Raw genomic sequence first — 23,271 nt, forward strand, 5'->3', positions numbered from 1 at the left:
GATATATGGCACTGTAAAATCCATTTCGAGATCCATTTAAAATTCTCGCTCAGCATTATACCTATGTATTCCATTTTTGTTTTCTCTCCCCGTTTATTATTATTATTATTATTTTTTTTCTTCTTATTGTGTATTAGTATTTAGTAGTTAAGGAATGAAAAATTAAATACTGTAAACATCGAGAGGTTGAGCCACCATATTTAACTCGGTCGGAGGATTAAATATTAAACAAAATAAAGTGAAAAATCCTAAAAAATAAGAATACAACAATTTATGTTTCCCCCTAACTGCCCTGATGCGACTTGGACACACCAATTGCCTCTCCCCAATCTCCTCACACCATCCCATCCAATCCAATCAGCAATGGCACTCCCCCACCGCCCATTAGTTGTGGAATGAAAGTAAAATATTAAAACATTTGCCTCATAATTATATATATGAATTTATATACATATATATATATATTTTACATGATTTAGCAATTATTAAATGAAAAGAAAATTTACAAATTGTATGCCGTTAACAAAATAATTACTTTATACAAATATGCCCAATATACATATATATACATACAAACATATATGCTCAGATTCTGAATGATCATAATTGACGTTTTAAATTCAATTTCTGTGCGCATTTTTCGTTTGCTGCTGCAAATTAAATTAAACATTTGAAAGCAACGCAATTTATAACAGTATTGTAATCGATAAAATGCCAGGGATACATGGCAAAACGGATAAACATTTATGGATTGACTGCCACCCATATTTTGGTGGGAAACAAAAAATAAAAAATAATAAATTTAGTTATGAAACAAAATATAAGAAGTTTTTCTGTGGGGAAAATTATCCAAAGAAAAATTAATTATATGCAATGTTGACAATCTAGCTTTATTTTGCAGCAATCGGTGCATTCAAGAGAATATAAATATTGAAATAAGTTAATGTCTTGCACTTTTAGACATTTGGGAAAGTTTTTAGACATTTCAATTTCGATTGCTTCAAATTTTATTGTTCCGCTTAAAAATAATCGCTTCAAACAAGTTGGCAGCACTGTTTTGTGCAGTTTAACCACCAATCGATACATCAATCGTTTCATGCATTCACGCTATCGATAACAGACCTGCCTCTGTGTTGTCTATTCTCGTCCGTGTGCGGGTATCTGTGTGTATTTGTGTGTGCATTTCGGTTAGTTTTGTGATTGTGTCCCCAAAATACATGCAGTGGATTCTTTTTGTAGCAATTTAATATCAAGATTACAAACACTCGGAGTAATGCCACAGGCGCTAATGCATGCGTCAAGCCTGTCGTGTGGTCGTGCTAAAGTATGTCCTGTTGTTAAATACAAAACTCCGCCAAAAACTGTATTACTTTTTAACCTTAGTTGACATTGAAATGTACCCGCTTCAATGGGGCGCGCGTTGTGTTGGTGTGTGCTCGTATCGGTGTGACTCTACGTTTGATTGTGTGTGTGTGTGTGTGTGAGAGTGTGCCAGTGCTCTATAAAAGGAGGTGAAGGAGAAGAAGCAAAAGGAGAATTATTTTTGTATGTGTGTGTGTAAATGGGAGACCAAATGTCTGCATGTGTGCCGTGTGTTTTGGCCCCAAAACTCCCCAACAATAATACGCATTGCAAAGCGACAAAGCTGCACGATAATAACGATAATAACACGCAAGCAAATGTCGCGGCTCATCGGCAGGGCAAGCAGCAGCACCAGCAACAACAACAACAACAACAACAATAGTCTATAACAGTATCAGCAGCAGTAGAGGATGAATAAAAAGAAAAACGATCAAAACAAAACTGTTTAAATAAAAAAAAAAACCGAATGCCCACAGAGTGTAAATGTGCATAGATAGTAGTTGTGTAATCATTCATTAAAATCTGAAAAAAAATCAAATATATATATATGTACATTTTTTTTATATATATGTATTTCTTTGCTTATTTCAATCGATTTGTTGTAGTTGGCATTCGTTATTAATTAAATCAACAGTCGCAGCCACACTCACAGAAGGCATCATAGGCTCATAGGCTCTGGAAACGAACAGCTGAGACAGAGAGTCCGAGTGAGAGCGAGATAGCGAAAAACAAAAAAAGAGAGAGAGAGAACGATCAAGAGAGGAGCAGTTAAAGTTAATCGATACCAACGCCAGCACCAGCTTTGGCTGCACAGCACCGGCAAACGCCAACGCCGACAACACAGCAACAACAACAACGAACAGCAATACTTGGTAATTAAAAGGAAATTTACCATCGCAGCGAACACAGTCAAGTCACTGAGATTCTGTGATTCCGATTTCGATTTAGATTCAAATTGGTCGTGCTGCTACCGCCGCTACTGCTGCTGCTGTCTCGTCGCTTGATATTTTCAGTGTTTTTTTTTTTTATTATTATTTTTTTTTGGATTGTTAAAAATAGCGCACACTCGCCAAGGCATTGGGCGACCACCAAGCAACCAACTAAAAGAGCAGCAGCCGCAGCTAAAGTGAAGAAGTGGCCCTAATCCCTTATCTTCCTTCTCTCTCTCCCTCTCCCTAACTCGCTCGTCCTTAAAGCGCACTCTGTGGCGCTGAGTGTTAGAACGCCGTCAAAATTTCACTAGACCTAATGGCCAAGGATGAGGAAGATGATCTGCTCCCTGATAAGGATGCTGCCAAGGGCTTCTATGCTAAATATGAGCCCAAAGAGATTTTGGGCAGGTAAGAGACAACAATAACAATAATAATAATAATAAGCTTAAACATATATGAGATAAATCACTGGAGGATGATTTCCTTCCTAGCAAACTTCAATACAAAACTGATTTAATAGCATTGGACTATGATGAAATTGAATAAGCTTCAAAATGGCAAACATTAATCAATAGTTTTTTTTTTATCTATGAAATGAGGATAACTATTAATAAGTATAAGAACCAAATTCAGCTTTAATTGTGAATAGCTCTTAAAAACTAACTTATCTATCAATATATTATGTCGCCTGCATTTATACGAAAACTTTTCAACTTCTAAAAGGGTTTTTTCGTTTGATTATATAATTTAGTTTATTTATCGACGAATATAGGACATCATTTGGGGGGATTCGATGCAGTATGAGGATATATAGAAACTTACGATTACTCCAAACACCCATCAATTCAACGTTAAGTCTGAAAAAGAAGTGGAAAATTATTTAAAACTCCAATATTTCGAATGAGCGAACGTCTTTTTTTTGGAAAAACGATTTTCAGTAATAGAAAATTACATTTGAAATTTTTCCAAACGAGCAAAAACCCAACCCCTCCGTTATAAACTGATAATTTTGTTATTGGCATCTCATTGATAGTACTATATCGAATCTATTGTCTGATTTATATCAAGTTTTCTTTTTTAGTTTTAAAGATAGTTTACTACCAAAAGGTTTTAGTTCTAAAAACTAAAAATGTTTTTCAAAACAACTATGAGTCCAGTTTTCAAGTTTTTCAACACAATATAGAGGGCCCTATAAATGAGCTCTGTAGTTTTTGTGTGGGTCCCCGAGTTGTTTTTCTTTTTACTTTTTTTGCGAAATAGATATTGAAGCCTTTTATTTTTTTGTTGTTCATTTTATGGTGTGATATTTTTTTAAATGCAAACTTGGCAGTTCTATACTCGTTTCGTTTACTTAATTATTATTATTTTTGTTTTGTTTTTTGTGTTAAACTTTGTTTTTCAATGCTTGCAAATTGCTTGATTATGACTCAAAGTTGTTGGCTTGAATTGGATTGGCTTGGCTTGACTTGGCTTTGCTTTGTGGCCGCGGTCTCTTCTTCTCCTCCTCACATGCAGCTGCAGAGCGTGTGAGTTAAGACTTGAGGTATAATATTCATATTGTGGATATTGGGGTTCTTTATGCAGGCATTGACAATTTGGGGCGCCAGGGGAAATTTCATAAATTTTGCACCCCACAGAGGGCGAGAGATACAGAGTTCCACCTTGACTTGAACTTGATGGTTGGTAGGGGATTGTTGCTAATGATCGTGAATGAGAATGATGATGATCATGATGATGAAGATAGGGTGACTAAGCACACACACACACACACAAACACGGAGTATACAGAATGATGGTTGGATTTGTTTTTGGTTTTATTTGCTCTTTTGTAAATGTAATAAACAAGACAGTATTTAGGGCCTAATTAAGATAAACTGCACAAAAGTGCATGCATGTTAGTTTGCAACTAAATTTCATCACGATGATTATTCAACTAATTCCCATTTATCTCTTGTTTACCCATTGCTTTCCCATCTTGTAGAGGCATCAGCTCAACGGTGCGACGATGCATCGAAAAGGAAACTGGCAAAGAGTTTGCTGCCAAAATCATCGATTTGGGGGCCACCACAGAGGCCGGTGAGACGAATCCATATCATATGCTAGAAGCCACTAGACAAGAAATCTCAATATTACGCCAAGTGATGGGCCATCCCTATATAAGTAGGTTGCAATTAACTTTAATCTGCTAATAATTGATAATGTGTGTTTTGCTTTTTCAGTCGATCTGCAAGATGTCTTCGAATCAGATGCATTTGTATTTCTCGTCTTTGAGCTGTGCCCCAAGGGTGAACTCTTTGATTATCTAACATCGGTGGTAACGCTATCCGAGAAGAAAACACGCACCATAATGCGACAGATATTCGAGGGTGTCGAATATATACACGCCAAAAATATTGTGCATCGTGATCTAAAGCCAGAAAATATATTGCTGGATGAGAATCATAATGTAAAGATAACCGATTTTGGTTTTGCTAGACAATTGCAAGAGGGCGAAAAACTTACAGGTAAAACAAGTTCAGGGCAAGTTAAGATTGTATTCAAAATTTGTTTGTCATTTCTTTAGATTTGTGCGGAACGCCTGGTTACTTGGCTCCAGAAACGCTTAAATGCAATATGTTTGAAGGTTCGCCAGGATATTCACAGGAAGTCGATATGTAAGTATATATCTTGTATATCTGGGGCTCAACTTTTATCTCCTTTTTGTCTTTTAGCTGGGCCTGCGGTGTCATTATGTTCACATTACTTGTTGGCTGTCCTCCATTTTGGCATCGAAAACAAATGGTTATGCTACGCAATATCATGGAGGGCAAATATAGTTTTACTTCACCAGAATGGGCTGATATTTCAGGTGATAATACTTTACATATTATCAAGAAGGAAATTTTCATTGATTTCATTTGAATTTCATTAACTTTAGAGGATCCCAAAGATCTGATACGCAAATGTCTAGTCGTTGATCCTGCGCAACGTATAACCGTTAAGGAAGTATTAAGACATCCATTCTTTAATCAAATGGTAAGTGATTCAAATCATTTCAATTGGGTTAAAAAGGAAAACTATAAGCAGCAGCTGTCACACACAACAACCACAAAAATAAAATGGATTATCTGTTTAGTTATAGTGACAAGAACAACAAAACAAAAAATGTTATATCAGCTTACATTATTTACATATATATAAATATTTCGTAGTATTATCTACTTTTTCTATACTTCTTCCAACACACACAAAAAAGCCCTCAAAAAGAGCACACTTATGTATTATAGACACCATATCAAAGTGCACCGATTTTAACTATATATCTAATATAACTAGACTATATACAAAGACAAAATTTAAAATCAAATGCGCACCGCATGATTTTTGCTAGGATCAAATTTCAGTGCTTTCTATATACTTTTCTCCATGTGTATATAGTTTTAAGCAAATTATATCCTTATTAATCAGTTCAAGCAGTTAAACGATATTTCTTTAAATTAGTTATTAAATGTGACAGGTTTTTGTTTTAAGCTAGAAATAATTATTTACTATTATTTAATTGGTTTGGTTTCCTTTTTGTACTTAATTTTATTATTGTTATTTACGTATAAGTATTATTATTTATTTATTTTGATTATTTTTACATACTCTTACTTTTCTCTCTCTCTCCCTCTCTCTTCTTTTCTTACATAAAAACAAAAACCAAAAAAACCTATGTTAATTTTACGACAAACAAAAAACAAATTCTCACACACACACGAAAAATTAAAACACGAAATTTGTACCCAAAATTTTGTTGACCCCCGATTAATTGAAAAATCGATATCATCTCGATATTGAACGATGTTCTTCTTCGATCTTGTCTGATCAAAAGTTGTTCGAGCAAAATATTGATGGCCTCAAGCGCAGCCTATCGACCAAGTCTAGAAGAATGAGTCGCATCACTGAAATCGCCCTGGTAACGAAACTTTTCTGGACTAACCCAAAAATCAATCAATCAATTAAATATTTAACAATCCAAATCAACAAACCAATCGAATCAAAATATCAAAAAAAAATTGTGTTTATTTGCATATCGCATCGTCTCTTTTCCCGCCATTTGTTTCCTAATCCAATTCCAAGCTCCAAACCAAACATTGTTAGTCCTTTTCCCCCTCTGTCTCTCTCACACACTACCTGTCCCTCTCCCTCTCTCTCTCTCTCTCTATATATATATTTCTAAGTGATTGATACCTGCGTCCATTTCATTTGCCAAAAAAAAAAAAAAAAACACTAAAATTGTTACGTTCTTACTTACAATAATGCTATTTAACTTGATTTTTTTTTATTTACTTTTTGTTTTGTTATATTTTTGTTTGTCGTTTTACCAAAGAAAAAAAAAACAAAATTTGCTCGTTGCCCGATTGATGCGCTGATCCTTTGAATTGTTATTGTTGTCTTTTGTGTCCTGTGCCACGAATTAACTACTCATAAATAACTGCCCTTATACCCTGTCTCCTTTCTCTCTCTCTCTCTCTCTGTCTCTGTCATTCTACTGTTTTCTTTTCGTCCTTCTGGCGGTCCTGTTACTTGCAAAACGAAACCCACCATTCACGTACCCACCACAGCCCACCACCTACAAAAGTGTGCATGCCTGCCTCGTTCTCGTTCTCGTTCTCCTCCCCTCTTAAGTCGAATTTCAAATGCATGTGTGTGCATAAACTTTCAGCAAGTACTGTATAGAAACCGTTTAAGACCTAACCAAAAAGCAAAACCATAAAAAAAGGTGCATATAAGATGCCAAAAAGGATATAAAACAACAACTAAATTTAATTATTTTTAAAAACAAATTGTTTTGTAGTTTATTTTAGATTAAACCTTACACCACAGTTCAATTAGTTATTTTACTTAAGTATTTTATTATGTTGGACAAACAAAAGCACAAAAACCAGAATTTAAATTGTGAATCTTCTAAGGGTTTCAGAAACTTTCGCTATAAAGTATCCACTTGACTAGATATAAAAATCTATAATATAAAGATAACTTTTGTCAAGTTTTGAAATTTATAATAGAGACTTTGAGCTAGGATCTAATTTGTACGCAAAATTCAATTATGTTTTGGTCAAATATTTATCCATTATGTTGCTAAAACAGAGAAAATATAAGATTATCTTTAAACTTTATACAATATTGTTTGCAAGTTGGCAAAATTTAAAGATCATTTCATGATTTGTCAAGAAGAACTTGGAATAAACTGAAGAAACGTCAGGATTCTTCTGTATATTATAAAACTTTTGATCATATTACGAATTATTTTTCGATTACTCCTTCTGATTGAACATTTTGTAATTGTATTTCATATAAATCAGTTTTTGAGCATATAGAAGAGTCATTTTTAATATAAGAAAGTCCATTCAACTTGTTATTTATGGAGAAGAAAAGTTTCCATCCTTGGACTGAACCAATGAAAGTAAGATTCAAAATCTAAATTCCTGGTTTATTTTGGTTTTTTTTTTTAAATTTAGTTTAAGAAAATGACTTTGCTTTTATGTATTTGTTTCTTATAGTTTTTTCATTATTTATTTATTGTTAATTATTGAAATTTCTTAATTTTCAACTGCGCGCCTCTCCTTCTCTCTACAAAATCGAAACAAAATTTGCCTAACACACACAAAAAAAAATGGAAAACACGATTAGGTTCTAATGGGTCATGTGCCCACATCTGCCTATAGCAGATATCAGCAACAGCACCACCAAAACAACTACCAGAACCACCAGCATCATCAACAACAACATCAACAACAACACAATCAATTCAATTGTACGAGTCCTGGTGCATATGGACAAAGTTCGTCAGCTTTTCGATATAATCAGATTAGTAGCAACAATATAAACACGAACAACAACAGCAATCACAATAAGAATATTGGCCCAAATCCCTGCAGTTCATCCTATATATATTATAGTGCACCGCAGAGTTCGTATTCATCGAATCGATTACGTGATGACGATGCCTCCGCCTCCGCCTACGCCTCCGCCTCAACCAGTGGTGTCCAGTGTCCAGGTGGCAATAGTTCCGCCTCCTTTAAGACCTTAACCGCCACGGTCTATTATCAGCAGCAACAACAACCAGCTGCAAATGATAATCACGATGATAATAATGATGATGACGATGACCACCACATCTCGCGTGATCGACATCATCTCAATGATGTTCGCATTGATGAGGATGATGATCAAGATCAAGATCTGAATTCTGAGAATGCTGCTGCCAAGCATTTATTATATGAATCCGTGCAGGCAGGTTTTTCCATTGATTTTGCTTTATCCACTATATTAATATTATAATTTCTTCGACACACATTTATTTCAACTGCCTTTCTGTCTTAGTTTTTTTTTTTTTTTTTGTCGATTAATAATTTTAATGCTTTTTTCTATATATGTAGTAGAACGCGCGCGCGATGCACCCAAACACCAAAAAAACTATATAGATATATATCAAATTTTCTTGCCATTACATTCCATTGTATACATGCACCCCCCCACCACCCACTGCCCTTGCGACCCACTTGTCTATGGGACAAATACTTTTAGCTCATCTCTTTTTGGTGGAAGTCTTGGTAATGGTTGATGGTTAATATTGTTGGCCAATCAATCAACTGAAATATCAAATGACTTTAGGCAAAGATTCATTTATTTATTTTTTGAAATTAAAAGAGAAGTTTTTGAATTGTTTCTTTGCTTCAAGTCCTTTGATAATGGATTGATCTATCATTATCATCAAGATCCATTATATCCATATTCATATAGTTAGCTTTATATACATATATGTATTTTTCTTTTAATTTGATAGTTTTATTTTATGCATTGTAATTCTTGTTCTTGATTATTATTATTATTCTTAGATGATTATGGTTTTTTTTTTTTTTGTATTATTATTTTTATTTAGTTTTATAAACTATTTTCTTTTATTTTCTATCTTTTTAAGAATAAAACACAAATGTATTTTGTATTTTATATGCACCTTTATAATTATTTTATATATATTACAAATTTCTTTGGGTAAAATGGAAAAACACACACACACACCTCCGCACACACACACACACACACACACAAAGAGTTAACTGTATGCTTATAAAGTAGTTGAATCTGTGTATTAAACAAATCACATAGTTAGTCCTTTGCTTATCAATGGTCCCTACAAATCTCCCCTTTAAACCACCCCCCCACTTACCTCACTTTAATCATTTGCATGTAATTTGTATTTGCTTTTTAATTTTTTATTTTTGAATTTATTTATTATAATTGTTTTGTTTACTAAATGCCCTTCAAATCCTTTAAAAACATATGAAAAACAACAAAAAAAAACACATAATTTTGTTTTGTGTGTCATTGTTCTCTCGTTCTCGTTCTTGTTCTCTCTTTCTCTCTCTCTCTCTCTCTCTATATATATATATCTCTCTCTCTCTCTGTCAGAGTCTGTGTTGTGGAGACTCCATTGTGAGTAAACCAAAAGAAAATGCAAATACATATAAATTCAAAACATATTGCTAATTGTATGTAGAGATATATTCATTCTACAGTTAGCCACATAAGTATACGCATATAAAAACCAACAAAATACACAAAAACAAAAAAACAAAAACATATAAATGTACACGCCGTCATAATTCCTTCACCTACACCCTCCTCCTCTTACTCCTCCTCCTCCTCCTGCTCCTCATTCTGTTTGTATATCTTTTTTTTGTATTGTGTGTAATTAAATGTAACAACAACTACAACAACAACCACATTATAATAATGGCCCAGATATATGTCACTATATCTATCCATCTACACATCGAAAAAAAAAAGAAAAATTTAATAACGGAATGCAGGAGAATTGCAGATCGGATCGATTATTCCCAGAGCGCGCAGTTATCGAACGATTAAGTCGGCTAACGAAATTCTAATGTATACCTGGACTTGAACTAAACAAAAAAAGTGTGGTTTGTACTAAAACAACAACAACAACAAAAACTGTGCCTGCATTTTGATTGCCTAGTTGATATATTCTTTACGCTCGGCTCGGTTCATGCTGTAATACCGATAAATATATATATATATATAGATATACACCTGGCCCTCATTTAGGTATCTAGGAAACTTTTTCTCAACTCTCTTATCCGTTTTAAATGTCTCCCAAGACAGTTCCAAAGAGGCTAAAGTTAATTTTTGATTAGTAAAATTTCCATTTCCAGCTGTTCCAGCAAATCTTACATAGCATTGATTTTAAGATCTTAAGATCAGATCAGATCAGTTGTTACTATGAATCATCATGGACGGATCCAGCGGCGGGAGTCCTGCAGTCCTCATACTTAGTTCATTGACAACTGAGCCTCATTGAACTTAATTTTTAATCGAAATCCCCCAAAATATAAACTAAATCTATTCTTGTATATCATGATGTCATAAAAAACGAGAATTATGTAATGCAAAATTAATAAATTGAAACTTGTAAGTTTGAGGTTTAGTGAGAACGTGCTAAATGAAAGAAGTTAGCCAATTTACCAATCAAATGAGTATTAAAGAAAGTTTCAAGGACTAAATGTGACCTTTTTGGGGAGCAAATTGGTCATTTAGGAAGAAAAAACGTTATTGGATAACAAAATTCATAGGTAAAATCACGGTATTGGCAGGAGAAATGAATCCGTCACTCGGGCCAGGTGTATATAGATCGTGTATTATTATATAGTTTAGCTGCAAACGATTTGCAAAATGCAATTTTTTTTGCATTCCTTCTAACCAAAACACACACACACACACATACACAAAAGGCGAAAACTTTTTCGAGTGAAAATTTCTTTTCAAAATTTAGCAGCCGCGCTTAGCAAAAGAAAAACTGAACAAAACAAAGAACTTACCTTTAGATCATCGCCCACTTACCTAATCCAAACACATTATTATTTTGTTTTTTGTGTTATGTTTTTTGTTTTTGATATTTTTGCTAGTTAGTTGCTTTGCTTTGCTATTCATCAGCTCACAACTCACAACTCATTAAGCGATCCATCTAAACATATATAACAAAGAGAGATCTTGTAACCCATAGCCTTAAAATGACTTGTGACTCTTTTAAATTAAAGTACTAACCATTAACTTAATTGTATAACAAATCAAGCACCGACCACTCCGCTACGGTCCTACATAGAAAGCGTCGTGCACTAATATCCAAACAAAATAATAATTAATCCCACTATATATCTTATTTGTATTTGGCATTGTCGTCTATCCCAACACGTCCTCCCACTCCCAAAATGTGTATTAAGAGGTGCAATCATATTAAAATTAATACGTTTTTCTTTTCTCTCTCCCTCTCTCTCTGTCTCTCTCCGTTCTTGTTTGTGGATTTTTCTTGTTTGTTTGTCTTTACAATTTTTACAACAGCTGCGCAAACAGAGTCGCTTCAATGCGCGGAAAAAGTTCCAATTTGCCATATTAGTGATACGTGCAATGATTAGAATACGACGCCTGCGCTTTACAGCCGAACCGCTCCATGTGGAGGAGGCCATACGGGATCCATATCGTGTGAAAGTGCTGCGCAAGGTGAGTTTTGTCCTCCTCCTCCTCCAATACAATACAATACACACTTTGAAAATGTCTAATATCTGATTTGATCTTTCGCAGGTGATCGATGGCTGTGCCTTCCGTGTCTATGGGCATTGGGTTAAGAAGGGCGAGGGCCAAAATCGTGCCGCCCTCTTTGAGAATACTCCGCGCACTGAACTTCATGCGCTCTATATTAACAATCTCAGTCGATAGAATTCTTCTTATGGAATGCAAATGCAATGAAACGAATGGATTAAAATTAGCAAAATTGCAAATTGAAACAAAACTATAAATTTAGCTATGCATAGTGAAACAACAACACACCTACACACACACACACACCCATACACACACACACACACACTTGAAGACAAAACACCAAATTCATAATTTCTATAACCTTTCCTTTCCTTTTGTGTTTTGCTATTGTCAAATCGTTTTAGTTCGAATCACTAGCCTTTTGTTTATAGTGTTAAACTATTCATAATTTCTTTCTTTTTTCGATTTTCGCTTAGTTTTTATTTTATTTTTGTTGGATTTTCTTATTATTCTATCCCATTTTAGTGTAGAATGTAGTTTAAAAAATTGAATTTAAACAAACGAAAAACATAAGCAATGCTAACGGTAACTATGCATACATATATTATGTAAATACATACAAACATCTACATACATACATAGATCTATACATATTTATATGTATATGTATATTTTATCCCAATATTTGTAAAACACTTTTTGAAATTGCTTGAGTTGTTTTTTTAATATACAGTGAAACCTCGATATAACGAATCTGAGGGGGATCGCAAAATTATTCGTTATATCTATTGATTCGCTATAGGTACTGAAATGTAAAACCTTAGTCCTTTCAAGGGACTTAACAAAAAATTCGTTATATTGGGTTTTTCGTTATAACGAAGTTCGTTATATCGAGGTTTCACTGTACTACTATATGGAAACCACCGTTTAAATGCGTTAGATAATGTTGAAAAAAGTCACCTAGTAAAAGGCTTAAACCTTATACTTTACCAAGATTTAATTTCAATTGCATTTTATACCAATGAAAAACTTGGAAAAAATGAAAGAAAACCTAATCTAATCAGATCACATTCAATATTTGCCATTCTAAAATGTCCTTACCACATATCCACATATAGAACTAAATGTGAATTGTTTTCGCTTACGATTCCAACGGCGTAGTCAGTGGATTTTCATGCTTTGAGCATTGAAATTTATATATTTTTCTTTAGAAATTCATTGAATTTTGTTAATCTTAGGTTTTTAATAATCTATTTCATTCAATTGATATAAAGATGAGGCTCTATTTGGTTTTTTTCTTGCTTTCTTAGGAATTGAAATTAAAATGTATTAAATTAAGTTTAATAATTGCTAACTAATTTGAATCTTGCCTACGCCCTTGTTGGATTTTCTATACATTTACAAATAAGTTTATTGGCTTTCGAAGTGCAGTAGATTGTTGTGTCAAGTTTATGGTTATAACTAATAAATGCTAATAGGGCTAAATGTTGCCCATTGTTCCTAGAGCTATAAACACACACACACACATATCTCTTCCGTATCCCCCATGCCCTTGACTTATTCCAAAAAGGCGACATCAAACGCAATTAAACGGATTCCCATTCATTTTCGAGAGTCCCTGCAATAAAGGTTATAAACAAGGCCAATTCGCTATTATGTGTAGAGTATTATTATAAAAAGAGAAGAAAATAAAGATAGGTAAAAGCTAAAAAAACGAAACGAAATAAACAAAATCAACAACAAAATCATTACCAATAGCAGCAAAAGTAAATAGTAAACTACATCCCATCCATCCACACACACACACACAGACACACACACACATACACCCCCACAACCTCCACATACAAACATAGCTATACAAAAAACAACAACAACAACAACAACAAAAAAAGAAACACAACAACATATGTATTTTTATTTTCTGTTAATGATTTTATTAAATTATTTAATTGTATTTGCTAGGCGTTTTACATTTTAATTGTTATGTTGTAGTATAAACACAATAAATAAAATAAAAAATATAAAAAAAACGAAAAAAAAACAAAACGCACACATATGTAAGATAAGAAATAACAAGATGATCCAACTATAGATCAATCAAAGATTCAAATGTGCTGGCTACAATCGTGGGAACGCTCACAGCATTCCGGATATGGGCGATTGGTATTGACAAAGTCACGTAGCTTGCAACCCTTTGGCGGGGCAACAGCCGCACAAGTACGGAACTCCACATGACCGCCATCCATGCAGGAGACCCCGGCACATGGATGATTGGGCGCCTTGCCGGTTTGTCCCGGCGACATAACTGTATTCAAGTCCAATACACATTTGCCGGGATATGCTAAGAGGGTGGGGGAGGGGAGATGATTAATATGGAAACTGGATACGGTGTGAATGGGACTACTCACTGGGATTACTGAAATCGGCACGGGCGATGGCAGCCTCCGTGGATCTAATCGAGCCAAGCATGAATAGACCGGCGCAGGCAAGGATCAGGCAAATGTTAATGGTGGACGACATCTTGCTGGATTTGTGGTTTTTCGATAATGTGTCAACTGTTGGACTGTAGATCCGTAAATGATGTGGCTTCAGCTCGAATGCAAATGTTTTATATGATCGCCACCAGTGACAGTAATTTTTGTCTTATCACAAAGCCCCAAAGCCCGCTGGACGGCTTATCGAGATGAGTTGTCAGCGATTTGACCTTGTCCATACACATACATACATATGCTCCTTTCCTTCCATTACGCACTCACACTCCCACAGAGAGAGAGAGAGAGAGAGAGAGAAGGAGAGAGAGATTTCCGCCGGTTCTGGTTCTCATAGCAGCTGCCTGTTTGGTCACTTTTTAGTATACTCTTTCAACAATGGTCCATTCACTTTGCGAATTTAGTTTGGAAACTTACCTCTATATAGATTGGCAGCCTCTTTTCGGTATCAACTTATTTCCATATACGTTGGCAACATTTACATTTGAAATTTACAATCATCCTTCTATATATACATATAAGAGTTTGCAAGAATTTTTTATGAAGCTTGTCTACATCTTTGTTTATTGAAGTTCACAACAACTCTCTAAAAAGTTTATCAACATTTTCGTAAGAAGTTTGGCAACAAAAATTTAGCTACATCGATTTATAGAGGTTGGTATCAACTTGTTTCCATGTATTGGCGCAACATTTGAAATTTACAGTCACATATATCTTAGCAACATCTTTTTTTAAAGTTTATCTACATCTTTCTAAGCAATTTGGTATTAAACTCTTCTAGTTTGGCAACATTTGTATTTAAAAAATTGATTTATTTATTTAAATTAAATAGCATTGGTATCAACATATTTTACCAACATTTGATACGTAGAATCATCTCTTTGTATACGTGGGTTAGCAACACCTTTCTTTATCGTGAAACTTCTTATAAAGTTTAACAACAATTTTGACAACATATTTCCATTAGGTTTTATAACATCATTCATCATTTTATGAAGTTGGATATCAACATATTCCTATGTACTTTGGCAACAATTAAATGTTTAGTTGTTTGGCAACATTTTGTATGAAATTTATGCAACATTCGTTTCGGTCAACACAAATGTTTAGAATCACCTTTCTGTATGTACATACGTGTAGATTAGCAACAAATTTGTATGAAGTTTGATATCATTTTCCTATGAACCTATTGGAACATCTTCCTATAAAGTTTGGCAACATTTGTATGTCAAATTTAGCAACATCTTTCTAAAAAGTTTCCTATCGATATACATCTTTGTGGTTTGGCAACGTTTTTAGTTTCAAGACGTTTCTATGAAGTTTCCCCACAATGAAGTTGATATCAACAAATTATTATGAATATTGGCAACATTTTCCTATGTACATATAAAATTTGGCAACATCTTGTTGTGAATTGTAACATTTACCCACAAATGAATTTGCACAACATTTAAAGGGTATTCAAAGTTCGCAACTGGCCCAACAATTTGTTCAGTGATTTTATTATTGTTGCTCCAACTTCCCTGCGGTTCATTGAGTACTTAATTATATGTATGTGGATTTAATTTATTTATTTACATACATATATATACATATTATTGGTATTATTATTAATATTGTTGTTGTTGTTGTTGTTGCTGCTGCCTGTTTAATTGTTGTTGGCAGCTTATCACGTTCCTCATTTTTTGTTTTTTTTTTTTTTAACTTTTTGGTGGTGGCGCCCGTTGTTGTGGTTTATTTTCTGTTTTTTTTTTGGGAATTTTTTTATTTTTTTTATTTTTTGGTTTGTCTTGGAATTCCTGTGCCCTGTGGACGGACTTGTGTGAATTTGTTATTACTCCAAACTGTTGGTTGACTCATCATCTCATCGCAGTGCAAAACGCATCGAACTTTCACCGTCGGCCATAAAACGATTCGATATGGTTCTTGACCCTCAAATTCAGGGAGAAGAAGAAGAAGCAGAAAAACACACACAAATGCTAATTTCAAATTTGAACAAACAATATACACATATCTTACAGTATATATCTTTCATCATTTGTCAAGTGTAAATAATGTTTCAATTTCGAAATTAGGTGAATTATAGACTTCTATTATAAAATTCAATTTGAAAATAACGAAATCCAAGTAAATGTAAAGTAAAAAAACCTCAATTATTGAATTGATAAATGAATAGTTCATCCATTTGAAATAATTTCCTGTTTTCATTTGACTTGAAAACTGTTTTCGATAATGAACAATATAAATTTGTATAGTTTTGATGGAAACAAAGCTAATTAACAAACTTTTTGTTATCTATATTTTGATTCTGATACAAAAACAACTTTTATTTATAGAATTTCTAATGAATTCAAGAACAACTTTTTGTTTTTTGCCAAAAATTTCAAAGAATTTTGAGACTATAAGTCAGGAAGTCGAAAAACTATTCGAATTTATTGGACAGATGACAAACTCTTAGCTAAAAAAGGTTCGTTTTGGGCGGGTTTTTTATTGACAAGTTAAGCAGTGCAATTAATACCACTGATTAAATCCTCAAAGTCCTCCTGATCTGAAAAAAAGATCGCTATTAATGTTAAGCTAAATATTAGCAATTCGGGTAAACATTTGCCCCTCGGAGTGATCTTCTTGTTTTCCAGGAAAATATCAGAGAATTCGTTTCAGTGATCAAATGAAAATGTTTTCAAGAAATCCCTAGGGACTGGAATCCTTAAAGAATTAGTTTTTGTGTATATCGCTTAATTTGTCATTCATTCATTGTGTGCTTTATTGCCAGTAATATAAATGTTTCATTAAAGCTAATGATTAAGTAAGGATAACAGTGTTTTTAGGCATAGGCTTTTCATCTGTGACTTTCAAATGTCTGTTCGACTAAAGGCTTGTACAATAATTGATATGTTTTGTATAAAGGAAAATGGAAAGAAAAACCTTTAATGATATCTTAGACTATCTTATTTCTATGATCCAGATACTAAAGGAAGCTAACTTCAATTTAGCGGCTTAGTTCTACAACTAACAACGATTGCAATGTGAAATGTTGGTGAAGCCCTTAAACAATCATGGAGATTATTTAAGAGAGGTGACACTAAATCACCTAAATCAGTATTATTTATTGTTTGCCAGTTTTAAGACCTGTCGATTCGTAGAGTCTAGCTGTTCTGGTGAAGTATTGGTAGGTCTAACAAGAGTTTTAGGAGCTTATTTTCGCACACCTGCAATTTACCGATGTGCGTAGCAGCACAGGTGCCCCAAGTGGAAGAACCAAACAGTAAAATGGGCATGAAAATATTTTTAAAGATGATTAATTTGTTGTGGGTTGATAGCTTAGACTTTCGGTTTATTATTGGGTATAGAAGACAAATTAATTTATTAATTTTGTTAATTGTAAGTCCAATGTGGATTTCGAATGTGAGCTTTTTATCAAACGTAATTCCCAAGTAGCGTACTGAATCTACCCATTGAATCGGGTAGTTGCAAATATTTAAGGAGTCATTGGGCAGAAAACAGGGTTTTCTTTTTTTGGTGAAGAATATAGCGTTGGTTTTGATTGAATTGACTTTTATTTTCCATTTGTGGTAGTAAGATTCTAGTATGTTAAGTGCTGTTTGAAGAGAAAATTTAATGTCAGCATACTGGGCATTAGCACAATAGATGGCTGTATCATCTGCGAACATGGATAGCTCACAGTTTGGAGGTTTAGGTATGAAGAGGATTGGCCCTAAAACAGAGCCCTGAGGGACGCCAGCAAGTATAGGTCGTTTGGATGATTCATTGTCGTTCAGAGCTACGTAGAAAAGTCGATCCGTCAGGAAGCTACGCAAAATAAGAATAAGGTAGGGAGCGATTCCGATGGATTTGAGCTTATAAATAAGTCACTTTGAAATAATTAAAACAATGTGCATTTTTTTTAAAACATTTCTATTTAATTATTATTACTTTCTCTATTGATTGATCAAAATTAATTTGATTTATGTGTAGGCTTTTTCTTTGTGTCTATTTTACAGAGGATAAACTATATTGCGCTTATTGAACCTACTACATAATTGCATTACTATGTTTAATTTATATATATATATATGTAGTTATATATTTTCCTTTTGACAACATAATTTCTTCGGCTTTCCACTTAAATATTAAAATTAAAAGAGTTGTATAAAATGCAAACAACAGAATCAGTATCAAAATTAGAATTCTTAGGAGTGCAACAATTGAATCCAACAGGAACGTTGATGAGAGAGAAAGAAGTCAGTGTGTTTCCGAGAGATTTGTAATATCGATTGGCTTAAAGATATGGAGATTCGTTATTGTTTGTTCGACAAGTGACAAAAGATAATGTATGCCATATTATGTGGACCTACATAGACATGCGCCATACATTATAAAAGAGATGCAATTGAAAAATTTGTATCGAATGTGATTCGAAATTTTGTAGATTTTAGATTTCATTATACAGCGGCAATTTGGCAGTGTCGACCTTCTCTTCCACCTTAAATGATGGGAACAAGCCACCCAGATTGGTGCGGGTGTTCTTGCCCTTGGAATTGCCATCCCAATGATTGCCGGCCACAGAGACAAGATCGCCCACCTTCAGTTGAAGATCCTCATGGGTGCGCGGCTTGTGGGCAATAACCACGCGACGATTGTGCGCATTCTGGCCGCCATAATAGTAGATGTCATCGAGCGATTTAAAACGATGCGAGGCATCCGGATACATGGTTTGCATAATCTCATACGCAACGCGGCATACTTGCGATGAGAATGTGCAGACCAGATAGTCCGACAGCGAGAGCAAATGAATGTCAAGAATGATACCGTTTAGAGCGGTATCAGTATATCGAGTGGATACGGCTGCCATGCGCGCTACTTCGGCATCGCCAACGATTTGATATTGTGGATACTTTTTGCGTGCCTCCTCAATCACACGGGCGTCATCCGAGGCCAGAAAGATGCGCCGCACTACAGCAGTCCCATTGATCTCCAATGTGCGATAATAGTCCTCCACATGCGTCATATACTCCTCGATGCTATGGAATGCGGCCTCGGTACCGACCTTGTCCGTGCGTCGCACATGTACCCTAGTGCCCAAAAAAGAAATATACATCTATATTCCAAATGAATTCAATTATTTTCGATTGACTTACCCAACTATCGGATGCTCCCAGCCAAGATTACGCATACCAGTCGTAAGAAAGTCCCGTGTCGGTGTCTGCGGCCTCAATAAATATTTTAGAAATTGCCCAACCCACCAGACAATGGGATCCCCATGTAGACGCTTTAGACGCGGTGCCAAATCTTCAGGCACGGCCAGTGGAAGATAAGGCGGACGTGGCATCAACGAATCAATAATGGGCAATACCAGGACTTGGGTATTCGGCTTGCCGGGCCAATTGTAGGCATTGGTGGAGCCGGCATCATGACAGGTATTCGAGACTGGTAGAAAAACCTCCTCCCAGCCGCCTTTGTGATAGCGCCAACCGCGAGATTTCAAAATCAAAGTCCTCTCGGTAGCATAGGCCACAATGAAGCAGTAGACCACATGATGCAGCTGACAGCCATAGCCACAGCCCTATGGATAGAGAGTATTTCAGTGTTTTTTATCATATGTAATTAATTTGTGGTGTGCTGCTTACCTTGTTTAGCTTGCACACCAATTTCCTAGCATTCTGGCAATCACTGGGATTTTGCAGATAATTCAATCTACGTTGCACCAGATCGCTTAGCTCTTTGGCCTCCTTGTGGCGCCATGCCTCATAGCCATCCGTTTGCCGTAATCGATCCATATCACTTAGTAGTGAGCGTTTGTGCTCGGCACCCTGCACCAGCACCTGGTTGATTTGCTCTTCTAAATCGGCATTACCATTGGCAGCACCGCTGCCTTGGGACACCTGTTTACGTATTTTACCCAACTCGCTGCTAAAATAATTCCAAATTTCGGCAATATTCGTTTGAATGCGACGACGAGTGAACTCGTATTCCAATGTGGGCTCAATGCCAGCAGCGGCATTGGCACCGGGAATGCTATTACCATCACCACCAGATGCTGAGCCCACATTAGCTTCACTGGCAATCCCTCGTGATCCGCCACCACCGCCGCCAACTTCCATTAATTGAAGGTCATCCCAATTGTGGTTAACCGCCGGGGCCGCATTTATGCCGAATGGTTCCCCCTCACCAGGATTAAGCTTTGGATTTTGTGCATCATTCTCTTGCAGTCTTTGTACCAATTTCAGGGCGCTTTGTTTGTCAAGCTGTTCGCTGAAAGAAACGAAACGAGAAGAAGAAAAGAAATAAGCACAATAAGCCGAGTCGAGGCGACACCTAATCAACATATAAATAAAGGAATGAATGTATGGGCAAGGGGAGACCTCTGATTGTGGCTTGTTACTTGAGTGTGTGTTTCAGAGTGTGCCTAATCCCTAGAGTTTCCCTTCTATGGGAGGTATTATGTATGTATGTATATACATATGTTGGTAATGTTCTTTTATTTACCTCATTAACTCGTCTATCAACTGTTTGAGTTCCTCATTCCGTTGCTTGGTATGCTCCAGCAATTGCAGAGCATGATTTATCCGACGAGCATTTATCTCATTCTCACTGGTGGCCAATTGATTTTGAGAATTTGTCAATTTGGTAACAAACACATAGACGAGCACCACCCAGGCCAGCACAAAGATGATAAGAGCTCGCGCCCATGAGTTTGCCGATGAGCCAAACAGTTGACGCACCAGCAACATTGCCCAAAAATTGGTGCTGCCTCTGCCACTGCCTCTGACCCAGCCTCTCCTTCCACCCAGTCCGAATTTGTAATCCCTTTCAATTCAATTTCAATAAGGATAACTGCTCACTGCCGCTCCACACGCTCATTCACGGCCTTTTGGTCAAAATTGTTGCGTTTTTAGCTTAGTTAGTTATCCAGAAGTTAAATTTTGAAGTGTGCCACGAATGTATCTTTTTTTTGTTTTGCCTCTACTGTTCTTGTTGTTGTTGTTGTTGTTGATGTTATCCTGTTGTTGCATAGTCACAGCTTTGGCTTTGCTCCTGCTGCTGGCTTACAGCTACACATCATCTCACGCACTTAGTTGTAGTAGTGCGGGGCGGAGCGGGTGGGCAGCTGGCTGCAATGGAACATTTCACGACTAAATTAGCAATTAAATTGTGAATGACAAAAAAAAAAATTGCCAAATGGGCGTAAATTTATTTGTATAATATAATTGAATGTAAAATTTTACGGTACACGGCTCGAGATTGCGGCTCTTCGTTTCGCCTTCCCACATTAATTGTTATTGTTGTTGCTATATGGTTGTTGTTGATGTTGTTATTATTGTTGTTGTTGGCTAGAGAGGAGCTAATAACATATGCCACACATATCCTACGCTACGTGGACATTTCCATATCTTACGAATTTCTGTATGTATTTGTTTGTATTGCGTGTGCGTGTCTATATGTATGTGATTGCAATTTTAATTTACTTCAATGCGAACTGGGCCTTCGTTATGCGATAAGGGCTTATAGGCTGGTTCTAGTTCTTGTTTTGTTTTTCAATTATTGCAGCTATTCGATTATTTGTTATCGTTCGTAGTCCCATCACTAGCGCTGGTATGACACCAGGAGAATTAGTAATGCAAGCGATATACGAATTTTCCATCTGTAAATCGAATTACCATTCAGGCATATCAAAAACTAGACCTACATATATGGCAATTATTCTTCTGAGGCCAGACAAAACTGACAAAAGAAATACAGAGTTACGCTTTATTTCCGTATGCGCACCACTTTGTAACTTATAGTCAAACGAACGGTATTATAGTAGGTTTTATCCAAGTGGGGGGGGGGGGGGTAAACGGTCACACTGCCTAACGGACTTTCATACTCCAAATATTTCACAATTTATTTTTTCATTTTGTTTATTTTTTCGTTTTTTTTTTTTTTTTTGACTTATGCTATATATTTTTTCTCTTTTTAATAAAAAATGATTATAATTTTGAGATGGTGTTTTGTTGTTGGTTTTGTTTTTTGTCTAGAAACTAGATTGACTTCAGACGAAAATCAATCTAAAAGCTAAGCCAAGGTGATTTTTTAAATTAAGATTCTTTTTTCGTTTGAAATGAAAAATGATTAATTGTATAAATTAGAAAAAATTCAGTATATGTATAGGCATTAAAAAAAAATGTAGTTGTACATATATAAATTATAAATTATATTATTATAATTACGACCACAAAAAAATTTGCTTAAGTGTTTGAAATGAGTTTTGGATTTTTCAATGTTCTGTGTGTGTGTGTATGTGTAAGTGTGTGGGTGTGCGAGTGTTTGGTTTTGTGCGGAGGGGGGGAGAGAGAGAGAGAGAGAGCGCGCGTCGGTTTTATATGTTATATGCGACAAGTTTTGATTTATTGTTAAATTTAAATACTTATATAAATTACTTCTTTATTTTGTGTTTATTATAATTATTGTTTGTTTGTTTTTTTTTTTTTTTGTTTTGTCTCCATCCATTGTTTTTCTTCTTCATTATTTTGTATGTAGAGTGGGGGCAACTGCGGCATTTGTAAATTTTCATTTTCTTTATATTTAAATGTTCATTTTGACTTGTGTAAAAATATCGTTTTGTTTTCTTCTTTTTTTTTTTGTTTGTTTTGTTTTTGCATTTGCTTTTTAGTTACTATTTTTATGTATTTGCGTCTCGTTTCATATTTAAATGTTAACGCTGCATTCTGAACTCTCGGCACGTGGTGGAAAAGGGGCGTGGGAGGAAGGAGGTTGCTGTAATGAGGAGTGGTGGGTGGGTAGGATGCACAGGGAAAATTGGAAAAATACCTGCAAATTGCAATCGTTTATCGATTCTAATTTCATTATCCTTTTGCATACTGTATTTATATATTATATCCACATAGTCATCTATTGGA

At 35.2% G+C, this 23,271-nt stretch overlaps 3 protein-coding genes across 8 annotated transcripts; 1 reads left to right on the forward strand and 2 right to left on the reverse strand.

The window, feature by feature from the left end:
* Positions 1 to 1,138: 1,138 nt before the first annotated feature.
* On the forward strand, positions 1,139 to 12,159 carry LOC6641221 (phosphorylase b kinase gamma catalytic chain, skeletal muscle/heart isoform). Of its 4 annotated transcripts, none has more exons than XM_023175180.2 (11): positions 1,139 to 1,324; positions 1,968 to 2,234; positions 2,559 to 2,702; positions 4,276 to 4,454; positions 4,514 to 4,798; positions 4,858 to 4,948; positions 5,006 to 5,142; positions 5,212 to 5,309; positions 7,950 to 8,552; positions 11,679 to 11,837; positions 11,919 to 12,159. In XM_023175180.2, exons 3-11 carry the CDS (start codon positions 2,611 to 2,613, stop codon positions 12,051 to 12,053), a joined length of 1,779 nt encoding a protein of 592 aa, XP_023030948.1. In that variant the 5' UTR covers positions 1,139 to 1,324; positions 1,968 to 2,234; positions 2,559 to 2,610; the 3' UTR covers positions 12,054 to 12,159. The 4 variants fall into 4 exon arrangements, with proteins under 4 accessions (XP_023030948.1, XP_023030950.1, XP_015034101.1 ...); XM_015178615.3 differs by lacking the exon at positions 7,950 to 8,552 and adding an exon at positions 6,148 to 6,231 and having other exon boundaries at positions 1,145 to 1,324; XM_023175182.2 differs by lacking the exon at positions 7,950 to 8,552 and having other exon boundaries at positions 1,144 to 1,324.
* A 1,690-nt stretch (positions 12,160 to 13,849) lies between these two features.
* On the reverse strand, positions 13,850 to 14,413 carry LOC6641222. The gene is made up of 2 exons (XM_002064233.3): positions 14,291 to 14,413; positions 13,850 to 14,223 (listed from the first exon to the last, which is right to left on the reverse strand). The coding sequence occupies exons 1-2, from the start codon at positions 14,400 to 14,402 to the stop codon at positions 13,988 to 13,990; spliced, it is 348 nt and encodes a 115-aa protein (XP_002064269.1). The 5' UTR covers positions 14,403 to 14,413; the 3' UTR covers positions 13,850 to 13,987.
* A 3,856-nt stretch (positions 14,414 to 18,269) lies between these two features.
* Positions 18,270 to 21,955, reverse strand: LOC6641223 (alpha-(1,6)-fucosyltransferase). Of its 3 annotated transcripts, none has more exons than XM_047011468.1 (5): positions 21,838 to 21,955; positions 20,858 to 21,483; positions 19,999 to 20,623; positions 19,510 to 19,934; positions 18,270 to 19,443 (listed from the first exon to the last, which is right to left on the reverse strand). In XM_047011468.1, exons 2-5 carry the CDS (start codon positions 21,100 to 21,102, stop codon positions 18,804 to 18,806), a joined length of 1,935 nt encoding a protein of 644 aa, XP_046867424.1. In that variant the 5' UTR covers positions 21,103 to 21,483; positions 21,838 to 21,955; the 3' UTR covers positions 18,270 to 18,803. The 3 variants fall into 3 exon arrangements, with proteins under 3 accessions (XP_046867424.1, XP_002064270.1, XP_046867423.1); XM_002064234.4 differs by having other exon boundaries at positions 21,603 to 21,955; XM_047011467.1 differs by having other exon boundaries at positions 21,598 to 21,955.
* Positions 21,956 to 23,271: the final 1,316 nt, after the last annotated feature.

Source organism: Drosophila willistoni (genome assembly GCF_018902025.1).
Source record: "Drosophila willistoni isolate 14030-0811.24 chromosome XL unlocalized genomic scaffold, UCI_dwil_1.1 Seg141, whole genome shotgun sequence".
Classification (NCBI taxonomy): domain Eukaryota; kingdom Metazoa; phylum Arthropoda; class Insecta; order Diptera; family Drosophilidae; genus Drosophila; species Drosophila willistoni.

What these genes read in the sequence shown, in the direction of transcription:
- LOC6641221 (XM_023175180.2), top strand. Translation starts at nt 2,611, where the DNA reads ATGGCCAAGGATGAGGAAGATGATCTGCTCCCTGATAAGGATGCTGCC. An exon ending in TATTCACAGGAAGTCGATAT is followed by an intron (nt 4,949 to 5,005) that starts GTAAGTATATAT and finishes TTTGTCTTTTAG; the next exon opens with CTGGGCCTGCGGTGTCATTA. An exon ending in GTGTGAAAGTGCTGCGCAAG is followed by an intron (nt 11,838 to 11,918) that starts GTGAGTTTTGTC and finishes GATCTTTCGCAG; the next exon opens with GTGATCGATGGCTGTGCCTT.
- LOC6641222 (XM_002064233.3), bottom strand. Translation starts at nt 14,402, where the DNA reads ATGTCGTCCACCATTAACATTTGCCTGATCCTTGCCTGCGCCGGTCTA. An exon ending in TGCCGATTTCAGTAATCCCA is followed by an intron (nt 14,224 to 14,290) that starts GTGAGTAGTCCC and finishes CCACCCTCTTAG; the next exon opens with CATATCCCGGCAAATGTGTA.
- LOC6641223 (XM_047011468.1), bottom strand. Translation starts at nt 21,102, where the DNA reads ATGTTGCTGGTGCGTCAACTGTTTGGCTCATCGGCAAACTCATGGGCG. An exon ending in TTGATAGACGAGTTAATGAG is followed by an intron (nt 20,624 to 20,857) that starts GTAAATAAAAGA and finishes CGTTTCTTTCAG; the next exon opens with CGAACAGCTTGACAAACAAA. An exon ending in TGGGAGCATCCGATAGTTGG is followed by an intron (nt 19,444 to 19,509) that starts GTAAGTCAATCG and finishes TTTGGGCACTAG; the next exon opens with GGTACATGTGCGACGCACGG.